At 43.4% G+C, this 20,511-nt stretch overlaps 1 protein-coding gene across 1 annotated transcript in view; it reads left to right on the top strand.

Annotated features, from left to right (window-relative positions):
- Positions 1-6,759: 6,759 nt before the first annotated feature.
- insrb (insulin receptor b) overlaps positions 6,760-20,511 on the top strand; it is a gene marked incomplete at both ends in the record, with an annotated part of 133,210 nt that continues 119,458 nt past the window's right edge. The window contains 1 exon segment of the mRNA XM_084308445.1: positions 6,760-6,838. Within this exon segment, the coding sequence (XP_084164571.1) occupies positions 6,760-6,838 (79 nt within the window).

The raw sequence follows: 20,511 nt of genomic DNA, 5'->3' as shown, positions 1-20,511 counted from the left end.
TGCATTAGATGAATTATTTTGTTCGCTGGAAAAGGCGAGGTAAGATTTGTCCATCCTTGGATTCCAAATGGCATTAAAATCCGCACCTATTATAAATGAGTAATCGGGAAGGTCTAACATTGCATTGGTTAGTGTAGTGAAGAAACCCACTTCGTACAAATTTGGGGCGTATACCGCTACCAACGCTATTTTCCTGTTCTTGTGTACAATCTTAGCTATAGTTATCCGACCATCTACATCAGACCATACTCCCTTTAATTCAATATTCAACTTACGTTTAACTACTATGGCTACACCCCGAGTTCTCGTACCAATAGAAGAGTGACTAATATTATGATATGTGTTGTCCGCTAACTTATCTATGTCTTTCTCTAGAATGTGCGTTTCGCTTAGCAGAGCAACGTCCACCTGTTCTTTTTTCATCAGTGTGAGCACGCTTTTGCGTTTGAGTTGGTTATTTATTCCCCCAGTGTTCCAGATCATTATATTCAAACTAGCCATAATCTATACATGTTGTAGTGTAGTTTTTGGTAATGCTTCTGGAGTGCGAGGCAACAATAGATATACATCCAACTAGTGAGGTCCCGTTGAGAGCCGAGCTTAAAAACATACATATATACAAATAAAAATCCCCTTCCCTCCCCTCCCACCGAGAGTCGTACAGGATTGTGTTCCATGAACACAACCTTCGCGTATGACTCACTCCCTTAAACCACCGGATATCCCAGAATGATCCAATTATCCTTAACATTCCTATGTATACCATAGGATCTAACATTCTAAATTCTACCATAAGTAGAATGTCAACTGTGGCTTGGCCACTTTCCCGTTAAATAAAAATTAAAATAAGATAAAACTAAAAATAAAGACCAAAAATAAGCTTCAATTATCATGCCATAATCACTTACATTTTATATGAACTTGTGTAATTTATAATAACCCAGGCAGAATATGGAGGTATTGAACTGAAAAGAGAACCTCAATAAATCAGAGAAAAGAGAAGAAAAAAAACAAGAAAAAAGGAAGAGAACATTAACTTAGATCTTAAAAGAGCTTTGCTATGCTTAAACATCTAAAGTATAAATTGGAGAAGTAGTGGAAATATTTCCAATTAATAAAAAGCAGTTTTTAAATACGTATATGCAGCATTTCCCCTGGCCAGGGGTGGGCGATGATCCGTTGTGAAGAATGTTACGTTGATATCATCTACGTCTTTGTAGATCCGAACGAAATTTTGTTGGTGGTCTTCCAGGCCTATTTCCAGTGCCACGGTGCGCTTAATATGTGCTTCGGCGTCCACTCTTAGCGCTTCTATTTTGCCTTCGATAGATTCTTTGATAGCTTCTACTTTTTGGGTTATTGTCTTCTCCATTGTCTCCATTATCTTCTCCATTTTTTTCATTTCCCGGATGATATATTCGGTGTCCGCGGAGGTATTTGTAGGGGTTGAACTTGAGGTGGCCGCTATCACGTCTATATTCTCCGCTATTTGTCTCATGTATCCTGTGGCCGTAGGCGAGTCCTCTGCGCTTGGTTTTGAGATTGTTTGATTTTTCTTTGGAGGCATCTCGATTCTTTCAGTCAATATAGTTAGTTGATAATCTCAGTTGATATATGCGTCAAGTTTTAAACGCATTGGTGGTCTATAAATATGTTTTTAAAACGGAAAAAAAATAACGGGTGAGCAGCTGTGTCACATGCGACTTACTCCATTCTATAGCTGACCGGAAGTCCTAGTCCTAGTCCTAAAGAACTGCTAGTGCTTTTTGTAAGCTTTGACTGACTTTTACGAAACTCAGAGCATTTTTTGTCTCTGGTTTTCATAGCTGCCAGTATTTCGGAGTGCATCCACAGAACTGGTGGTTCTTAGGGGGGCCATGTCATTTAGTATTGTTGAAAATTTGGTTTTGAAACCAAGCCATGTTTCTTCAACCAGTGTACCATTGAGCTCATCTGACCAGTCCAGACTCTCCAGTTCAAGGTTAAAGGCCTCGCTAGAGTAGGTTGAATAGTCATGGTCGAAGGTTATCCTCTGCCCCTCCACCTCCATCTTTGTCTGCCAGGCTGCTCTGAGAATGTTTTCTTTGACTTCGAATTTCAAGAAATTAACTATAACTGCTCTCGGTGGTCTGTTTATCTGTGGCTTCGGCGCCTGGGCCCTGTGCGCCCTTTGAATCTCTATCTTGGCGAGGTCTGACATTTCTAATTCTTTTCGAATTAGGTTGTCTACATATTTGGTCATATAGTCTCCTTCTATCCCTTCTCTCAGTCCCCATATTCGTATATTATTTCTCCTTGACCTCCCCTCCAAGTCCGTTAGCTTTTCTCTCATCATGTTTTGTTTTTCGAGCGTCGCCATTAGAATTCCTTGTATTTCTTAGACTGTATTCCATTCCTCCGTTCCAGCCGTCCTTTCTTCTAACATCCTTATGTCTTTCTCTTGTTCCTGTAGTTTTCCATCAATTGTCTCGAGTATCTTATTTATTTCTTCTCTGAGCTCATCCTGACCCTTCTTTAATTCTTCTCTTAGTCTGTCGATATTGTTCTGGATGTTCTGCGTGTTAGCTTGGATGCTAGTCTGTATGCTAGCTTGTAGCTCCTCTACCCAAGTGGGCACCTCTGCTCTGTCGCCTTGCGCCATGCTAGCTTGATTTACCTCCTGCGTCACCTCCTCGTGTCGATAACTTTCCTCCGGTGTTTGTACTTCTTCTGGGGTCGCTTTTCTTTTCGCTTTTTCTCGTGTTCATCCTTCCTTTTCTCTTATATCATTGAATTGTCACTTTTTATTTTGTTTTAGATATTTTAACTTCCTTTTTCGTTGTTCTTTGACCGGGAGCTCTTTACAATGGCCGCCTACCTGAACATCTCAAACCGGAAGTCGAATTTGTCTTTCTTATGCACATGTTCATTTGTATTGTGTGTCATGTGTAATCCTGTACCAGTCCATTGTGTATTATTCCCCAATATGTTTCCTAATCAGCGTGTCCCTTTTTTTTAAATACATTTAAAATAGTTTGTCTATAACGTGTGTATTGTAAATCATAGTGTTAATTATTCTAAATTCTGGTGTTATAGTTTTATACTACTTGAGGTAACTGTTCAATTATCTTTCCTCTGTTGTATCTATTCTTATCCCCAGGTCCCCTGTGTGTATGTTTGTATTGGGTGCTCTTCCACCTTAATTTTGTCTTGTATCTTTCCCTGGATCACTGTGTCCCTTCATGCCCCTTTCTCATGTCCCTTTGTCGTTCTTCATAGTTGATCTGCTTTGAATCGGTTCAGGTCCCCTCTTTTCCTCCTCCCGTCCTCCTCTCCTCGTCTCTCGGTTCTGGTCCACCTGCGCGCCCTCTCCATCCTCTGCGTCAGCGTAGGCCTAGGCCGTAGGTCTCTCTCCTTCCCCTCCCGGCACCTTCCATCCTCTCCGCGCCGTGTCCCTTCGCCACCTCCTGCACGTTGTCAGGACCTGGTTCCGTTCTTTTTCTGAGTTTTCTTTATTTCTACATAGCTCAGACGCTTCATTGCCACCTCCATTGGATTTTTCAGTGTTACATTGTATGCTCCGCATTGCTCCTAATCCAATCTGCGTGGTGGCCTGGTTAGCCTCTATGTTAGCTTGTAAGCTAGTTCATATGTTAGCCTGTAGCTTCTCTGCATTGACATTCAGCGTCCCGCTATAGCTTGTTCTACCTGTTGCATCACTGCCTCGTGTTGAGTCTTTTCCATCGGTGTATTTACTTCATCTGGGGTTGCTTTTCTTTCATTTGTCCTCATGTTCATTCTTCCTTCTTTCTTTTGTCCTCGAATCTTCACTTTTTATTTCGTTTTGAATTGTTTTACTTCCTTTTTTGATATTCATTGACGGGAGCTCTTTCATGTGGCTGCTCGCCAGAACGTCGCAAACCGAAAGTCACATTAAAGATGTTTTAACTTTCAATATTTGAGTTCCCCTGCTGGGGAATGATCCCGAGACACTCACATGAGAGGCAATTAAGCATCTTTACCTCAAGACTATCGAGACACACTTTTTTTTATACCTTGGCTGCCTTAGACTAACCATAAACATTCAAATTAAATCATCATCATCATCATCATCATCATCATCATCATAATAATAGTACTGCTCTGTTTGTATCAGGGTGGGAAGGTAAGGTAAGGTCTAGTGGTGAGCATAATCGCCCGCGACCACAAGCATTGTTAGTTTGACTCCCAGTCGTGCCGTTTGTTTTGGACTTTTGGAAATGTAAATGATTGTATATTGTATATAAATTAATGTATAATATTTACTTATGGCTATAACGTAACGTACATGATATACCTTTTTTCATGTGTTGATATGTATTTACATAAATACCATGTTGTTGGAGAAGAGACGATTCCACAGCCCTATAGTCCTTCTAACCTGTGACGTTTTAATCTCACTAAGTCCTCATTTACTCTTTAGCTCACTCGGTAACAACATTCTACAGACTGCCAAATACTCACAACAAGATATGGGCCAACAACCTATTAGCAGAGCAGAGGGCTTTGTATAACTTACGTATCCCAACACACAAAACGTGCACCTGCGTGACGAGTGAGGGCGGCACAAAAGGACATGTGAATTGAGATCATGCGCGTGTATTCTGTGGTCCCTCTCATCATGGACGACTTGACAGCCACTCTGTGACAAATAGAACTACCAGTTGAAAAAATTTAACTGCAGTTAAATCATGTCAATATGACAGGAATACGATGAGGATGTTTGTTATGCAAAACCGAGAGAGTCGTGTGTGTACCTAAGCTGTAGGCAGGCATGTGTTTCCTGGCTGTAGGGCCAGGCTGCTGTGTAATATTTACACTGCTCATATATGAGGCCATGATATTGTACCTGCAACCTATTAGCCTACTTCCATAAGTTATTTAGTGTGAAATGTGCCATGGAGAACATTTTTATGTAGCGCAGAATGTTTAGTCTTTTGCATCTCATTCTGTTTCTTTAAATATTGTGATTTGTGTGCAGGCACATTTGAATTGAACAGGGTTGTAGTCGTTTGGCTTGGGATATATACATAGGATAGGATGTGGTGAAATGCATATCGTTTGTTTTAAATGTGGCTTTTCATGGATATACTACCAGAAATAAATTAAGATGCCAATTCTCCCGCATCTCCCAAGCCCCAGATCAAGGCCAAGGAAGGCAAGGGCAGCAATATAATATTATTAACTAATCATACATATTGTGTAATTCAGCACAGCTTGACATATTAAAGTACATGGCCTCATATAACCTGGGTTACCCTAATCACGAACACCGCTTGATTTGTGAGTATATTTGGCTGATGACAAAGACCACCGATGTAGGCTTGCAACAACGCTCGTAACGCAGACAGACACTCCAGTCCACATTTCCACATGTTATCGGAGGCGCTCCGGTCCGTACTTTGGGCCGGACCGTCTGTGCCCAGCTGACTGGCAGGACTTGTTTACTGGCGGAGAGAGAGAGAGAGACGCACAACACGACGGAAAGGGGGGGAACCTGTGCAGGAGACGAGGTACCGCTAAACGGGGATCGAAGTTTTTACACTTGGCCGTCTTTTATGTATTTTACGTTTGCCGCTTACCTCGTCATTTTGATGGTCGCGACTACTAGACACTCACTTTTTTTTTTATTATTCCATCGCCGAGACTGAATCAACCTCGTTTGTTTTGGATGAGCTAGCTGGCTGTTTTTCTCCAGCAGCTAATCTGAATAAAGAACGGGCGGCGTGGTGGTGGACTTCTCTCACTTCAGATCGCAACGTGCTGGTTGTTGTATGCTGCCGCTTTTATTTGTACGGTTTCTAAAAAAAAAAGTAGCGTTTGACTCCAGTTTTTCTTCTTGTTTATGTTTCTGGGTGTACATTCGTTCGCGGCGTGGCCATCGGGGGTGAAGGAGTTCAGAGGAAGGTCGTAGGGAAAGCGATCACTGCACGTTTCCCTGCTGCACGGATTCAGAGGAGTTCCATCCTGGGATGTGTTTGTCTTTGCGCGTCTTATAATAAAAAGGTGAGAGCTTCCAGAGACAAGACACACGGCCAGCCATCCGGCGAAGAAGTGGAATATTATAGACCTGTGTGGACTAAAAAACCCAAAGCAGTCGACTCTTATTTTTGCTTTTGTCTTTGGGGTCGATCGCTTGAAGTTCGGCCAAATAAATTGGATGAATAACAAAAGGACACATTTTTAAAGCGGTTGCCTAGCTTTGTTTGAAATAACCAGCTATAGCAACTGTATTTGAAAGCGTTTTCTTCACACAGTTCCAGGGTCAGGATCACTGCTTATGATCGTGATGAGCCCCCGGGGACCCCCTCCTCACTAGCCCCCCAGTGGGGGATACCCCCCCCCCATCGGAATCACTGGGACACTATATCAAACAGATGAAAGTGAACTGTCGCATACATCTATGGAAAATGAAGCTTTTTATTCGCACATGTGTCGCTAGAACCCAAGATCACGTTATTTAGTGGTCTACGTTTTCCAGGACTCGCATAATAAATCAGCAACTTTAGCTGGGAAGATATTTCTAAAATTATAATACAACCACGTTGGACCCCCGGCCCCTTTTAGGGGGGGGCAACCTTGACTTAAAAGTTGGTCAGATCGTACGTTCTCCTATTTTTAAGTTTTTTTTGTTTCATACTTTTTTTTTTAATATTTTCTGCAACTTTGAAATAAACTTTGTTCTTCACAAATCATTGTTTTTGGATATCCCTTGAGAAGAGAACATTACCCAACGTCAAAATGAGGCGGCTGACGACAGCGCTTGGCTTGGTTACTTTGATCTGCATCGTATGCCAATGTGGACTAATAAATGGAGAAAGTAAGTATAAGTGAGCTGTTTTCCCCCCATGCAATGTTGCTGCATGTTTTGCATGCCACATATCATCCAACTTGCATTTCATCGGTTGCGTACACACACACACACACACACACACAATGGGGAAAATGGGGGACCCTGATGTAAACAAGACGAAAGTCTTTCTCTGGTCTGCATCCCCTGAACAATTGTGTGTATTGAGCCGTACTGTATTGTACCCATTCTGCAATCTGTTAATAAAGTTTTCAATCAATCACACACTATTTGACATGGAACATTTTACGTATACAAATATTACAACATAGTTGGTTTGTTGTACGATCTATTTGATAGAGAATATAATATTGACGCAACACGTATTATTACTTTATATATATATAACTAGTCGCTAGTGCAAGCTAGTCAATAAAGTGCTTTAGTTATGGGTGGGATTCCACTAATTCCCCTTGCCACATGTTTACGTCTTCTAGGTGTAATTAACGAGCTCTAGCAGTTGTATTGATAATTCCCTGTAAAGTCATTGCAGAAGGCCCCCGCCCCGCCCCCTCTCTTAAAGACATGTTATTGAGGCCTGTCGTGGACCGTCAGCCCCAGGGCCAGATTAGTCTGTAACTGGACGAGGGTGGTCTGTTGCAGCAGCGAGTCTAAACTGGGAGCTGCAGGACTCTTATGGCGCCTGGACGCGCAGCTACTAGGCCTCTCTCTCGGCAGCAGCAGCAGCAACAACACACGCTGCTGCTGGAGCCACACAAACGTAAACAAATTTAGCCACCGACGCTAAGAAGTTGTGCCGAAATCCCCATAAGTGCTGGATTAGCCTACATGATGTCTCTGCGTGAGCCTGGTGCGCCATTGTGTTACATAGTACTGAGGAATGACTTGTTTTCCTTTTTATAGACAATGAAGGGGGATTTTTGATCGCTCACGTTGTACTATTATTACTAGAATGTAATGATAATGTAGCGTTTTTTTCCCGGTAGAAAAAAATGTTACGACCATGTAGTAGTAAACGCTACGCTGGTATTAGTGTAATCATCAGAACTGGATGTTTCTAATGACTATTGTTACTGCTGGCTATTTGGAGAACCATGTGCCTTGTTAGCCGACTACGAAACAAAATAATTCGTTTTGTGCTCTCGTGTTATTCTGTGTTTATTACAAAAATAATGACTGCCATAGAGGCGTAGAATAATACATTGCTTAATTTAATACAGGATAAGGCAACATACCGTTATCGTAGTTCAGTCTAGGATTAGCCTCAACGCGTAACTGTTAATTAATAGTTTATGAATGAACGTCACCCTTCAAACAGATCCCTTGTGCGAAATGCAGCTGTTCAGAAATGGGCTATGTTGTTGACAAATTGCTATTTTACCTATTAAGATTTTTGCCTGTAGCCTTGGCCCATCTATCTTTGACCATTTATCTGTTTTCCCCCTGCCATGCGATGTTAGTAGATGCTGTATTAAACATGTCCACATGGCGTTCAGTAGAAGAATCAGTTATATGAAGATGGAGCAAAAGCAGTTTTCAGGCCTAGATAAAACAAGGAAAGTAAAAATGTAAAACGAATAAAAAAGGCAATAATTATGTTATGTTACGTCTAAAATCCTTAAAAAAACAATTTATTTTGTTTGTTTCCCATTTGGTTTATTTTCAGTGTCTTTAAATGTTTTCAAATTGTTGTCTTAAAACCTCTCCTGAGGTTGGGTTCAAAGGAAATGTTCTGGGTATATTGCACAGGACGTGTATGCAGACAGAGGCCCCTGAAAGGGAGTGTTATGAGACACAGGACTGCTGGTATCTCCCTCTTTCTCTCTTCTGTCCTTCTGTCTCTTGTCTCTCTCGCTCTCCCCTCTCTCAGGGAGTGGAGCATATGTCATTGGCTGTTTCTGGTTCCTGATTTACTCAATTCTCTGGGAAGTGACCATATTTGGCTTTGCCGAGCCGTTTACGCCTGGGGGGGGGGGGGGGGGGGCAAACAACAACAACCAAAATACTTAGAATATTTCATTCTCAATCTGCAGAGCGCCTGATATCCCCACCCCAGACTACTGCCCGGGGAAAGGGGAAGTATTGATATGTAAACCGCGCCGTGGCCACAATCTGCTGATGGCAGGCCGGAGAATGTAATAAAGCGTTTTTTTTACAAGCGGTTGTTAGTTGATGTTGATTGGCTTGTTTGTTATGGAGGGTGAATGTGTGAAGAGCTATCAGGAAGCAGCTCTCTGAGGTAACCGCTGCGCCTGTCGTCTTCTCCTGGGCTAACTAGCGAAAAACATTGTGCAATTGAGAGCCTTGCCCCCTTCTTGTTCCTCTCAGGCTTGTGAGCACAGCTCTGTTGGAAGGGGTAGTGTGTGTGTGTGTGTGTGTGTTCCAGAGTTTGTGTACGATGTTCTCCCTTCTTTCAGACGGACGTCTTCAATGCCCCCCCCAACATTCACCCTTCTTTCAGAGACGGACATCTTCAATGCTCCCCCCAAAGTTCACCTTTCTTTTGGGACAATCGGAAGAATCATCTTCCCGGTTCCAGAATATCTGATCTCAAGCCCAGCGATAAAGTAACATCTTTGACTTCCGAGTACAGGGCTACAGTAGAAGGGAGAGTAGTCTTACTAGAAACACCCTCCATGTTGTTGTGTGTGTGTGTGTGTGTGAGAGAGAGCCTGAGTCTGTGGCCTGTATGGAATCCTCAGGCACTCTTCACTGAAGCGCACACAGTGGCATTTTCCCACAATGCTGTGCGTGGTGTGGAATGTGTTTGAAGTGGCCCACCCTGTAGGTGCCTGTATGTACGTGTGTGTGTGTGTGTGTGTGTGCGCGTGCAGGGTCTCGTCTCGCGGCTAGTGACCTGCCTTCTTCCGGGCCATGTCTGTCTTCTGTGTGTGTGTGTCCAGTGGAGGTGGCCAGGCATGTGAACAGTGTGTCCCAGGATGGGAGGCTCCAGGGTGGGCTGCCTGCTAACACCGCTCTCTGTGCCCCCGGAGTGGCCTCCTGTCTCTCTGTGCCCTATGCACCAATTCATCCAGTGGACACATTGCATAAGCTGTCGTCTATATAGCAGCTAGGTACAAAACAACATTACATCTCGCTGGACAGTGTGCTTTCGCCGCAGAATAACCTCAGGGGGGGCAGGATTGTGAATGACACCAGACCTGTATTGTTAACTCAACAAGGAGTCCAAACAAAAAGTGGACGCTGAATGACACAAAACAAGATGGACTTAGTGCGTTTTTTCTCTTCTAATATGCAGGAGAACATGTGGTAGAAGAAAGATTCAATGAATGTTCTCATACCCTGGCCTATTGGCCTATATAGACTAATAACAACATTGATAACTAATATAGGAGAAAACATTTCGGCTGTATCATGGTATGCAAAATTCTGGCCTCGATGTAGGCTTACTATTGGTGGCATATTGTAGTCATATGTTTGGATTGTCGGTGTCCACAGAGCCAGCAGAGACAATAGGAAAGGTCAGGGACTGCTACTTGAGTGTTGGGTGGCCGGGTGTTAGCCAGGAAGGTAATACCTGTTGGAAGGAACTGTTGGGTTACCTTTCCTAAGTGTTTCCTGCTCTGTTCTTATCTCACCCAAGTACCCTTTTCAACCTCTCCCTGCTCACCATTGCAATTTGTAATCTTGTTTGTACGTGTGTTTGTTCCACGCAGCTTTTCCTGTAGCACATGGTGTTCAACGGTGATACAATCGTGAGAAAAAAAGAAAAGAAAAAAACGTGACCTTTGACACTCCCACAAGGCATCACTGTTTGATTGGCAGGCGAAGCGAAAAACATCCTCGTAACCAATCGTGTCAGGTGGTGCCATTTTTAACCACTTCGTTTCGTAATAACACCGTTTTCCACTCTGTGTACATGTTGGAATGGCTAAACGCGTGTTCTAAGCGTAACTTGAGACGGAATATAGTGAATAGAAGTTTTTATCAGACACAAGAGTTCCTTTCTTGTGGTAAATAAAGTGCTGGAATGGAACATTTGCATCAGTGTGGTTTTAATCTCATGCTGAGCCGACTCCCATTCCTAGATAGAGAACCATAGCTGTTTATATAAACCTCTGGTCACCACACAGAAATGCAGCCTGGTTAGGGGAAACAACAGGGATCACACAGACACGCACGCATGCACACACACACACATGCACACAGACTGCACCGTTACGCCATGCTGGAACCATCTGATTTGATGGGCCTTGTTGCTGTTTGCCCTATTTTAACTGTCAGTGACTTCACACTATAAAATCCAAGCTGAGCCCCTCTTGTAATGCTGGGATCAGCAGAGGGCCTGCGCTGTTGGAAGACCACCTCAGCAGGCAGGCGTATACTGGGACTGATGAGAGGGAAGGCTGTAGGCCTCTGGAGCTGTGTGTGGAACACTGCTCACAACTATCTGTGTGTGTGTGTGTGACCGAAAGCGAGAAGTTAATGAATGTGAATTCTGTATAACGAGTGTGACTGTTTGTGTGTATATCTTAAAGTGTCTGTTTGCGTGTGTTAATCTGTGTGCACTTGTACCGTGTAGATGCCGGCCTGTGTGTGTGTATGTGAGTAAGTCAGCATTGGACTGGATTGGCCTTGTAACTGAACCTGATGGGTTAAATGTATTTTGAGGTCTGTCATATGACTGTGGAGTGGCCCTTTGACACACAACCCAGTCAGTCTCCCAGTAGTTAATCACCACCAGGCACACACACACGCACACACCACTGCTCGATCACAACATAGGCTATATTATATAGATCAGGGGTTCCCAAACTTTTCAGGCCGGGACCCAGAAAATAAGGCGTCAGAGAGCCGCGGCCCAATGCACATCGTCAGGCTTTTTTTTTTTTTTTTTTTTTTGTGTCAGGCGACCGATTTTTTAAGCCAAATATCACTTCAATCCTATTAAGTTAGTTCAAGTTAGTTATTCATTTATATGTGCTATTTATGAGAGGGCTAACTTGTTGCAAAATAATAATGATAATAATAATAGCCTCATTAAAATACTATTGTTGCTTCGGTTGTTTTCAGCGTTTTATGTGCATAATCTGTTATTTAGTTTGAAATGTTCGTTGAAATAAGTAGATTTTTCGTTTTTGTTTATTTATTAAGTTAATATAAAACCATATAGTCACATTTTTAAATACAATATAATAGAATTTTAGAATACAACTAGAAACACTGTCCTGGCCTGCTTCTAAGTTCAGTGGCCTGACAAAAAGAATTATATAAAAAAAAAAAAAAACGTTTTTTTCTTTTTATATAATTCTTTTTGGAAATCATCTTGCGGCCCTCCTGTGGCTGCACGCGGCCCACCTTTGGGTCGCGACCCCGACTTTGGGAACCACTGGATCATGGCTATAGGGGAGAGGAATTAATTGATTGAAGCCATGAAATAAATGAGTATTGGCAATGTATGATGTATATAACACAGACGCATTGATCATGGATATTAGGCCATAGTAAAAAAGTCAAATAATTCACATTCACAAACGTTATGCAGGGAGAACCCATGATCAGTGTTGGACATATCGTTTGGATAATGCAATTTGACGTGGACCATGGCTCACGCTGGGACTGGTAACGCCACAGAAGGCCGAAACATGCCGTCTTAGAAATCTGTAAATAAAATGTGCCTGTTTTGATTTAATATAAATAAAGGAAATCAATTATAGTATGTATACCTCATTGTATACTCATTCACTCGCTGACTCACTCACACGCACACACACTTATCCTAACGACATGTAATAATAATAATAGCTTCATTTCATATAGCACCTTTCAAAAGACCCAAGGTCGCTTTACATAGGGGGAAAAAAATAACAAAAGTAACAAACACAGTGGACAGACACAACATAAAAAGTGAGAAATTAGGGGTTAAAGGCCAAGTTGAAGAGGTGGGTTTTGAGCAGTTTTTTGAATGAGTCCAGTCTGGGCTGGGCGATATGGCCTAAATATGATATCACGATATTTTCTGATATTTCTTTTTTTTCCCAAACAATTCATTATGAGGCTTACCAAGACAGTATTTGAGTTTGCAAGCTAACATTAACCCTTTAATCGCCAAGGACGAGTTAACACGTCAATCTCCGCCATGCGTAATCTGCCAATGACGCTGTAACACGTCATTGAGATCAATATTTCAAACATCTGTGATGGCAATCATATTTCACCCGCGGAGACATCTCCTGTTGATCTCCTCTCAACTCTCCAACGGTTCAAGAGCGCCATCTGGTGGCCGATCGGCGGATCGCCCAAACAGCAAACCGGAAACAGAAAGTGGTGCTCATCCAAATTCGGTCCGACCACTCGCTATAGCTCCCGGGGCTCCATCTCGACACACTGGATAATCAATCGCTCGCCCTAACTCAATAAACAACGTTATTTGGACGTATATAGTATTATACAACCTGGAAATGGTTAATCTAGATCAACATCCCATAATAGGAAACTTTCTACTCCAAGCTGATCGCCCAACGGCCCGAGGAGACTGGGGTAAGTTTCAGCGTTTATTATTACCGTGTTCGATACAAACTGCTCTGATGATCATATCACCCACACTACATGAATCATCTAACGTTGGCCACGGAATTATAAACGACCCCCCCCCCCATCCGGTCAACATCAGATGAGTAGTAACTTCTAGAAGCACGTACATTTGAAATTTTTTATCTGGCGCCGATCGCTATCAAACTGTATTTGATCATCAATATAATGCATTTATGGCTATAAATCACGTTCTGCAGAATGCTGCAGAAAACGATAAAAACATATTTATACTTTAGACCATATTTTAGTATGAATATGTGAATGAAAAAGTAGAACGTTGCTACATCCTAAACGATAGATACTTGACGTTGAATGGGCCATAGTAATGTCAATTTAGCAATACAATTTAAAAAGTTATAGCCCTGCAAAGAAGGGGAACATCTCCATAGACTTTCAACAGTGGCAGATAGGGGTATATGATCAGAATAATCCCTGTCAGATAAAGGGTTAAAGACAAAATAAAATACCCATTTATTTAGCATTTTTATATTATATATTAGATTTAGATTATTGGATTATTAGATTATATATTGCATATATTTAGCAATGAGATATTATATGATTTAGATATGAAATATGATGAATTGAAAATGGGGGACCCTGATGTAAACAAGACGAAAGTCTTTCTCTGGTCTGCATCCCCTTAACAATTGTATGTATTGAGCTGTACTGTACCCATTCTGCAATATGTTAATAAAGTTTTAAATCAATCAATAGCATTTTAGCATTTTTATGAAACCACTGTATATTTGTATGTCTCTAAATGTTTTGATGAATTGAAAATGGAGGACCCTTATGTAAAAAAGCCGAAAGTCTTTTTCTGGTCTTCATCCTCCAGTCCACTGTTGTTGTATTGAGCTGTACTGTATTGTACCCATTCTGCAATCTGTTAATAAAGTTTTCATTCATTCAGACGGCAAACAGAATAATTTTGATTGACAGTCGAGTCTGCCAATTACGTCACACCGCTTGCACCCGCCCTGCTGTTCTTAGCACCAATCGGCAAGCGCATATTCATTTTTACCTCCATTATATCCGCCATTGATTTTGACGAGCTCAACGACAACAACAACGGTAGCTCCCCGCGGCCGACGTTTAGCTTTTAGCTCCGCAGGATGACTAAACGAGGCATAATGATTTTACTGCAACAAATGTTATAATAAAAGCCTTTCCATACATCTGTCTGATTGAAAACTTTATTAACAGACCGCAGAATGGGCACAACTCAGCACGGGCTGAGATATGAACGAGTAATGCTTCCTATCTAGGTCGACCTCGGACGTTGCTATGTTCGGGTAAAGACGCTGATGTTATTTATTTTTTATTTTTTTATTGGTCTTTTTCCCCCTCCATTTTCCTCCGATTTTCTCCCATCCCAATGTTAGTCGTATGCCAATTCCCAGTCCCTTCCTGGTCGCTGCGCTTTACCCCCCACAGTCAGATCATTTGGGAGAGTGGAGGCTACCACGTGCTTCCTCCGACACACGTCCAGCCAATCACCGCTTCTTTTCACCTGGCAGCGCGGATTCTCATTGAGAGGGCGTAGCGTGTGGGAGGACCACACTATCCCCCTCACGTCCAATCCGCGCTTAGCAGGCGCCCCGACCGAACTGTAGGAGTCGCTGTTTACAACGACCCGGACCCACCCCGCCAGCTTCTCCCACCCTCTGATACAGCCAATTGTATCAGTGCAGACGGCCAGCCAAGCTGGTGACAACCCCGGAGCTGTGAGCTGGATTCGAACAGGCGAACCAAGCTCACAGCTCCGGGGCTGGTGACGAACGCAATCTCCGCTCGACCACCTAACCGCCCAAGACGCTGATGTTATTGAACGTGTAACTATATAACGTTAATGCCACAAAACGAATGCCTTTGTTAATCATAAGTAGTAACTTTGATGCAGTAGTGTGTGTGTGGGGGCGGCGTTGTTCAAAAGTTTGAACGTGTGGACCATATTGACGCGACACAATCCTCTTGGGCAAAACATCACGATATCCACGATACGTTTAAAAAGTGTATCGTTAACCCTTTAATCGCCGTTGACGCTGAAACACGTCATTCCCGCCATGCTTATTCTGCTGATGACGCTGTACAGTGTCTTTGATATCAATATTTCAAAAATCTGTGATCGAAATCATATTTCTCCCCCGGAGACATTATATGTACTGGTGAGCCCCTGTCAACTCTCTAACGGTTCAAGAGCGCCATCTGGTGGCCGATCGGCAGATCGCCCAGGGAAGAAACAGGGAAGTGGAAGTTGGTGCTCATTTCAATTTGGTCCGATCACTCGCTATAGGTCCCGGGACTCGAGCTCGACACAATGGATATCGATCCATTGCCAATAACTCGATAAACAACATGATTTGGACGTATATACTATTATACAACCTGGAAATGGATCGGGTATTTCTATATCCCATAATAGAAAAAATTCTGTTCCACACTCATCTCCCAACGGCGAGAGGAAGCTACGGTGAGTTTCAGCGTTATTTTGTAATGTCTTCTATACTAACTGCTCCAATGATCATATCACCCACACTAGATGAATGATATAACGTTGCCCACGGAATTATAAACGACCCCCCGCCCATCCGGTCAACATCAGATCATACGTAGTAACTTCTAGAACCACATCCAGTTGAAATTTTTTATCTTGCGCCGATTGCTATCAAACTGTATACAATCATCAATATAATGCATTTAGGGCTATAAATCACGTTCTGGAGAAAGCTGCAGAAAACGATAAAAACATACTTATACTTTAGACCGTATTTTAGTATGAATATGTGAATGAAAAAGTATAACGTTGCTACACCCTGAACAATAGATATAGGACTTTGAATGGGCCATGGTAATGTCAATTTAGCAATACAATTTAAAAAGTTATAGCCCTGCAAAGAAGGGGAACTTCTCCATGTTAAATAGGGCTGGCGAGGGATGGTAAATTATGAATTTAACCCCGGCGATCAAAGGGTTAATGAACTGTACCCGATATTTATATAATATCGTCATATCGCCCAGCCCTAAGTCCAGAGTTGGGGCGTTGCAGAGTTCTGCAGGGAGGGAGTTCCAGAGGGTGGGAGCTGCCACACTGAAAGCTCTGTCCCCGAAGGTCCGCAGTCTGGTTCGGGGGATGGAGAGCTGACCAGTGTCCGTGGATCGCAGGGACCGTGACTGAGTGTAGGGGTGGAGGAGGTCAGTGAGGTACTGAGGTGCCAGAGCGTGGAGGGTTTTGTAGGTGATGCAGGATTTGATGGGGAGCCAGTGGAGGTGGATGAGGGTGGGGGTGATGTGCTGCCAGGGTTTGGTGCAGGTTAGAACCCTGGAAGCTGAATTTTGAACATACTGGAGCCTGTCCAGGGTTTTGCTTGGGGCCCCGGACAGGACCCCGTTGCAGTAGTCCAGGCAGGAGGTGACGAAGGCATGGATGAGGGTCTCAGCTGTGGAGTCGGAAAGTGATGGTCGGAGTCTGGAGATATTTCTGAGATGGAAGAAGGCGGATTTGGTGACTGAACTGACATCTCACAGGTTGCGGACCTTTGGGGAAGGGCAGATGGAGCAGCCGTCTATGTCGAGGGTGAGATCCCCAACCTTCCGGAGCAGGGCCTTGGGTGCCACAACCATGAGCTCAGTTTTATTGTTGAGTTTGAGAAGGTTAGATGACATCCAGGTTTTTATTTCATGAAGGCAGTTGACAAGGGAGCGTGGGGGGAGCTGGGTGGATGGTTTGGTGGAGAGGTAGAGTTGTGTGTCGTCTGCGTAGGAGTGGAAGCTGAGGCCATGGCGGCGGATGATGAGGGGGACCGAGGGGGAGCATGTAAATGGTGAACAGAATTGGGCAAAGTACAGAACCTTGGGGGACGCCTTGGTTGACTGGGGCCGGGGTGGAACTGGAATCGCCGATGGTGATAAACTGTGTCCGGGTGGTGAGGTAGGATTGAAACCGAGAGTGCTGAGCCAGTGATGCCAAGGTTGTCGGATAGGCGGTTGAGGAGGATAGAATGGGAGACTGTGTCGAAGGCTGCAGAAAGGTCCAGGAGGATGAGGATGCTAGTGTGGCCAGAGTCAGCTGCAAGGATGTAGTGGCAGACTGTAGACCACTAGAGCTATAGGTAGGTACATCACAATACTCTAGAGCAGGGGTCTGCAATTAGGTTTGGCCGCGGGCCAGATTTTCCCCAAGCCGTTGCTTGGCGGGCCAGGATCAAAAACAATGGCTAATTTAATATACTGATATTGAAAAAAGACAAACGTTTTTCTCTGGTCTGCATCCCCCCAACAACCGTGTGCACTGCGCCGCACTGCACTGCACCCACTCTGCAATCCGCCAAACAAAGTTCTCACTCATCCATTCATTCATGAACAGCTCTCAGCTGTTGCAGATCACCGCGGCACCGGCGGGTGATGAACAGATCAGAATGCATGAAAACACGACTCACCATACCTCCTTGTTTGTTGTTAAGTCCTCCAAAATCCCTGCTAATGTTTGAAACATGTCATATCCACTCGCCGCTCTCCAATTCCATATTGGCGTTGAATGCAGCTACTTCATCTGCCAACTTGCCTCGTTGTTGTTGTTGTTGTTGTCGCCACATATTATGCAGAGAGGACGTCGGCTCGGCACGCAAGAATCACCGACCTGTTTTGCGATAAACCCGTATTTTAAGTATGGCTCCTGTTTATTAAAAGAAGCGTTATATTTCCCCGTTGCTATCCAAAGATGTTTGTTTTGTTTTCTTCAACTCGCTCGCAAGTCGCATCTCGAACGCGGAAGTGAAAGTGCGTTAGGGAAATAGACACTGGGCCCGGTGGGACTATTCCATTGGTTCTCCCAGTCCACCTGACCATTTCTAGCATTTCAATTGGCTATAGTGACAGACATGCTTTTGATGACTGCCGGTAGATAGATACAGCTTCACAATAAAAGACACCCTGGCGTCCCGAGTGAATATTTCCAGCGCGTCAAATAAATATCATATTCTCAAAATAATCTGACGGGCCAGAATTTATTGCTGGCGGGCCAATGTTGGCCCGCGGGCCGCCTATTGCCGATCCCTGCTCTAGAGCTATACGACCACCACAATACTCTATAGTCCTCTTTCTATAAACCTCTTCACACAGGGTCGTGAGAGGGACAGCTATTCACTTCAGGTTTATATGGAGGCTGATTGAATTGAATGAAGATATCTCCGCCCCCTCCTTCTCTTAAACTCCTCCTTTTATCCCCCCCCCCCAAAAGAAACAGACTGATCACATGGCTGTTTTGCAGAGTAGAGGGAAACATTACTCCGAATCAATAGCATCATTTAGTTTTCTCTTTCTTTTTTTACACATTAATTGACCGATTTAAATATGCTGTGTTGTAAACAAACCCAGTGGTCAGACTGGAAGCGGGAGGGATGGTGAGGTCAGTTTCTTTTTCTTATTGGATTGAAGAAGCGTTCTGAAACGGGATGGCAACGAGAGGGGGAAGGTTTGAGTGTAGGCCTGAGACAGCTTTGGGAACATGTACGGAAGGTTTGAGTGTAGGTCTGAGACAGAGCTTTGGGAACATGTACGGAAGGTTTGAGTGTAGGTCTGAGACAGAGCTTTGGGAACATGTACGGAAGGTTTGAGTGTAGGTCTGAGACAGAGCTTTGGGAACATGTACGGAAGGTTTGAGTGTAGGTCTGAGACAGAGCTTTGGGAACATGTACGGAAGGTTTGAGTGTAGGTCTGAGACAGAGCTTTGGGAACATGTACGGAAGGTTTGAGTGTAGGTCTGAGACAGAGCTTTGGGAACATGTACGTAAGGTTTGAGTGTAGGCCTGAGACAGAGCTTTGGGAACATGTACAGAAGGTTTGAGTGTAGGCCTGAGACAGAGCTTTGGGAACATGTACGGAAGGTTTGAGTGTAGGCCTGAGACAGAGCTTTGGGAACATGTACGGAATGTTTGAGGCTCTACATGCTCGAGCGACAACAACGCAACAGCAACTAGAGTTGTTCCGATACCGATACTGGTATCGGAAAAGCCGCCGATACTGGCTAAAATGCTGGTATCGGTATCGGCGAGTACCCTCTAATGCTGCGCTCCGATACCATATGACGTAATTTATCAACAACACTGTGGTCTGTTGAGTAAGCATTATAAAACAAACGTGTGCTTAATCGATTAAAGTGTCAATGCCATTTGTCATTTTAACAGCAGATACTTTCTTAAATGTCATCGTCCCGACAGAGCGGTGTTGACGGCGAGCTCATGGGTTCGCTTGGTGGCTGGTGTTATTAGCATTGAACGGCTAACCGAAAGCTAGCTTTAACATTACCTTGGCTAAAGTTGGGGCTATTCATATAATCCAGCAATAATGGCTGCAGACCTGCAAGCAAAGTACAGCAAGTTGGCAAAGGAGTATTCCAAGTTAAATCACAATGTCACCAGTAACGTTACAGTCTTCTATGGTCTTCCCATATACCGGTAGCTCATGCTAGCTAACGGTAACGTTGTCATTGCACAATTGCACGTCGCGTACACAATTAATGACATGTTGCGGACAGCCATATCGGCGACAATGTTTAGCTTTTAGTGCCAAATGATAAGAGTCTGAGGCGGAGTCTCAAAAGAGAATGTTGAATATTTATTGTGCAAAAATCAAAACAGATCCGACTGCTACTGAACGGAGCCTTGTAGACAGACTGAGTAGGGTATATCTGCAGAGCCAGTGGGTAGCGAGTGCAGCAACGTATAATGTCCGTGTGGATCATTGGAGTAGGGTATATCTGCAGTGCTGAAGCCCCATACTCATTGATTAATGATACTAATACAAATCTATACAATCACCTGTTGTTGAATAAATACCATTACTTTCTAGTTATGACTAAAAAACAGTATATATAAAACAGTATTTGTTAAAAAAAAAAAAAAAATTATATTTATAAAAAATTTATATAATATCGTTTTTTTTTTTTTTTTATGTATGCACTGGTATCGGATAAGTATCGGTATCGGCCAATACCCAAAGCTTAGGTATCGGAATCGGATCGGAAAGGAAAAAATGGTATCGGAACATCTCTAACAGCAACACGACCGCAACACAACATGGGCTTTGTGACATCTGCAACCGTCGCAGAGTGGGTTGCAGAGGGTGTT

Source organism: Notolepis coatsorum (assembly GCF_963971535.1).
Source record: "Notolepis coatsorum genome assembly, chromosome: 2".
Taxonomy (NCBI): Eukaryota; Metazoa; Chordata; class Actinopteri; order Aulopiformes; family Paralepididae; genus Notolepis; species Notolepis coatsorum.
This window is presented reverse-complemented; position numbering and strand designations above follow the sequence as displayed.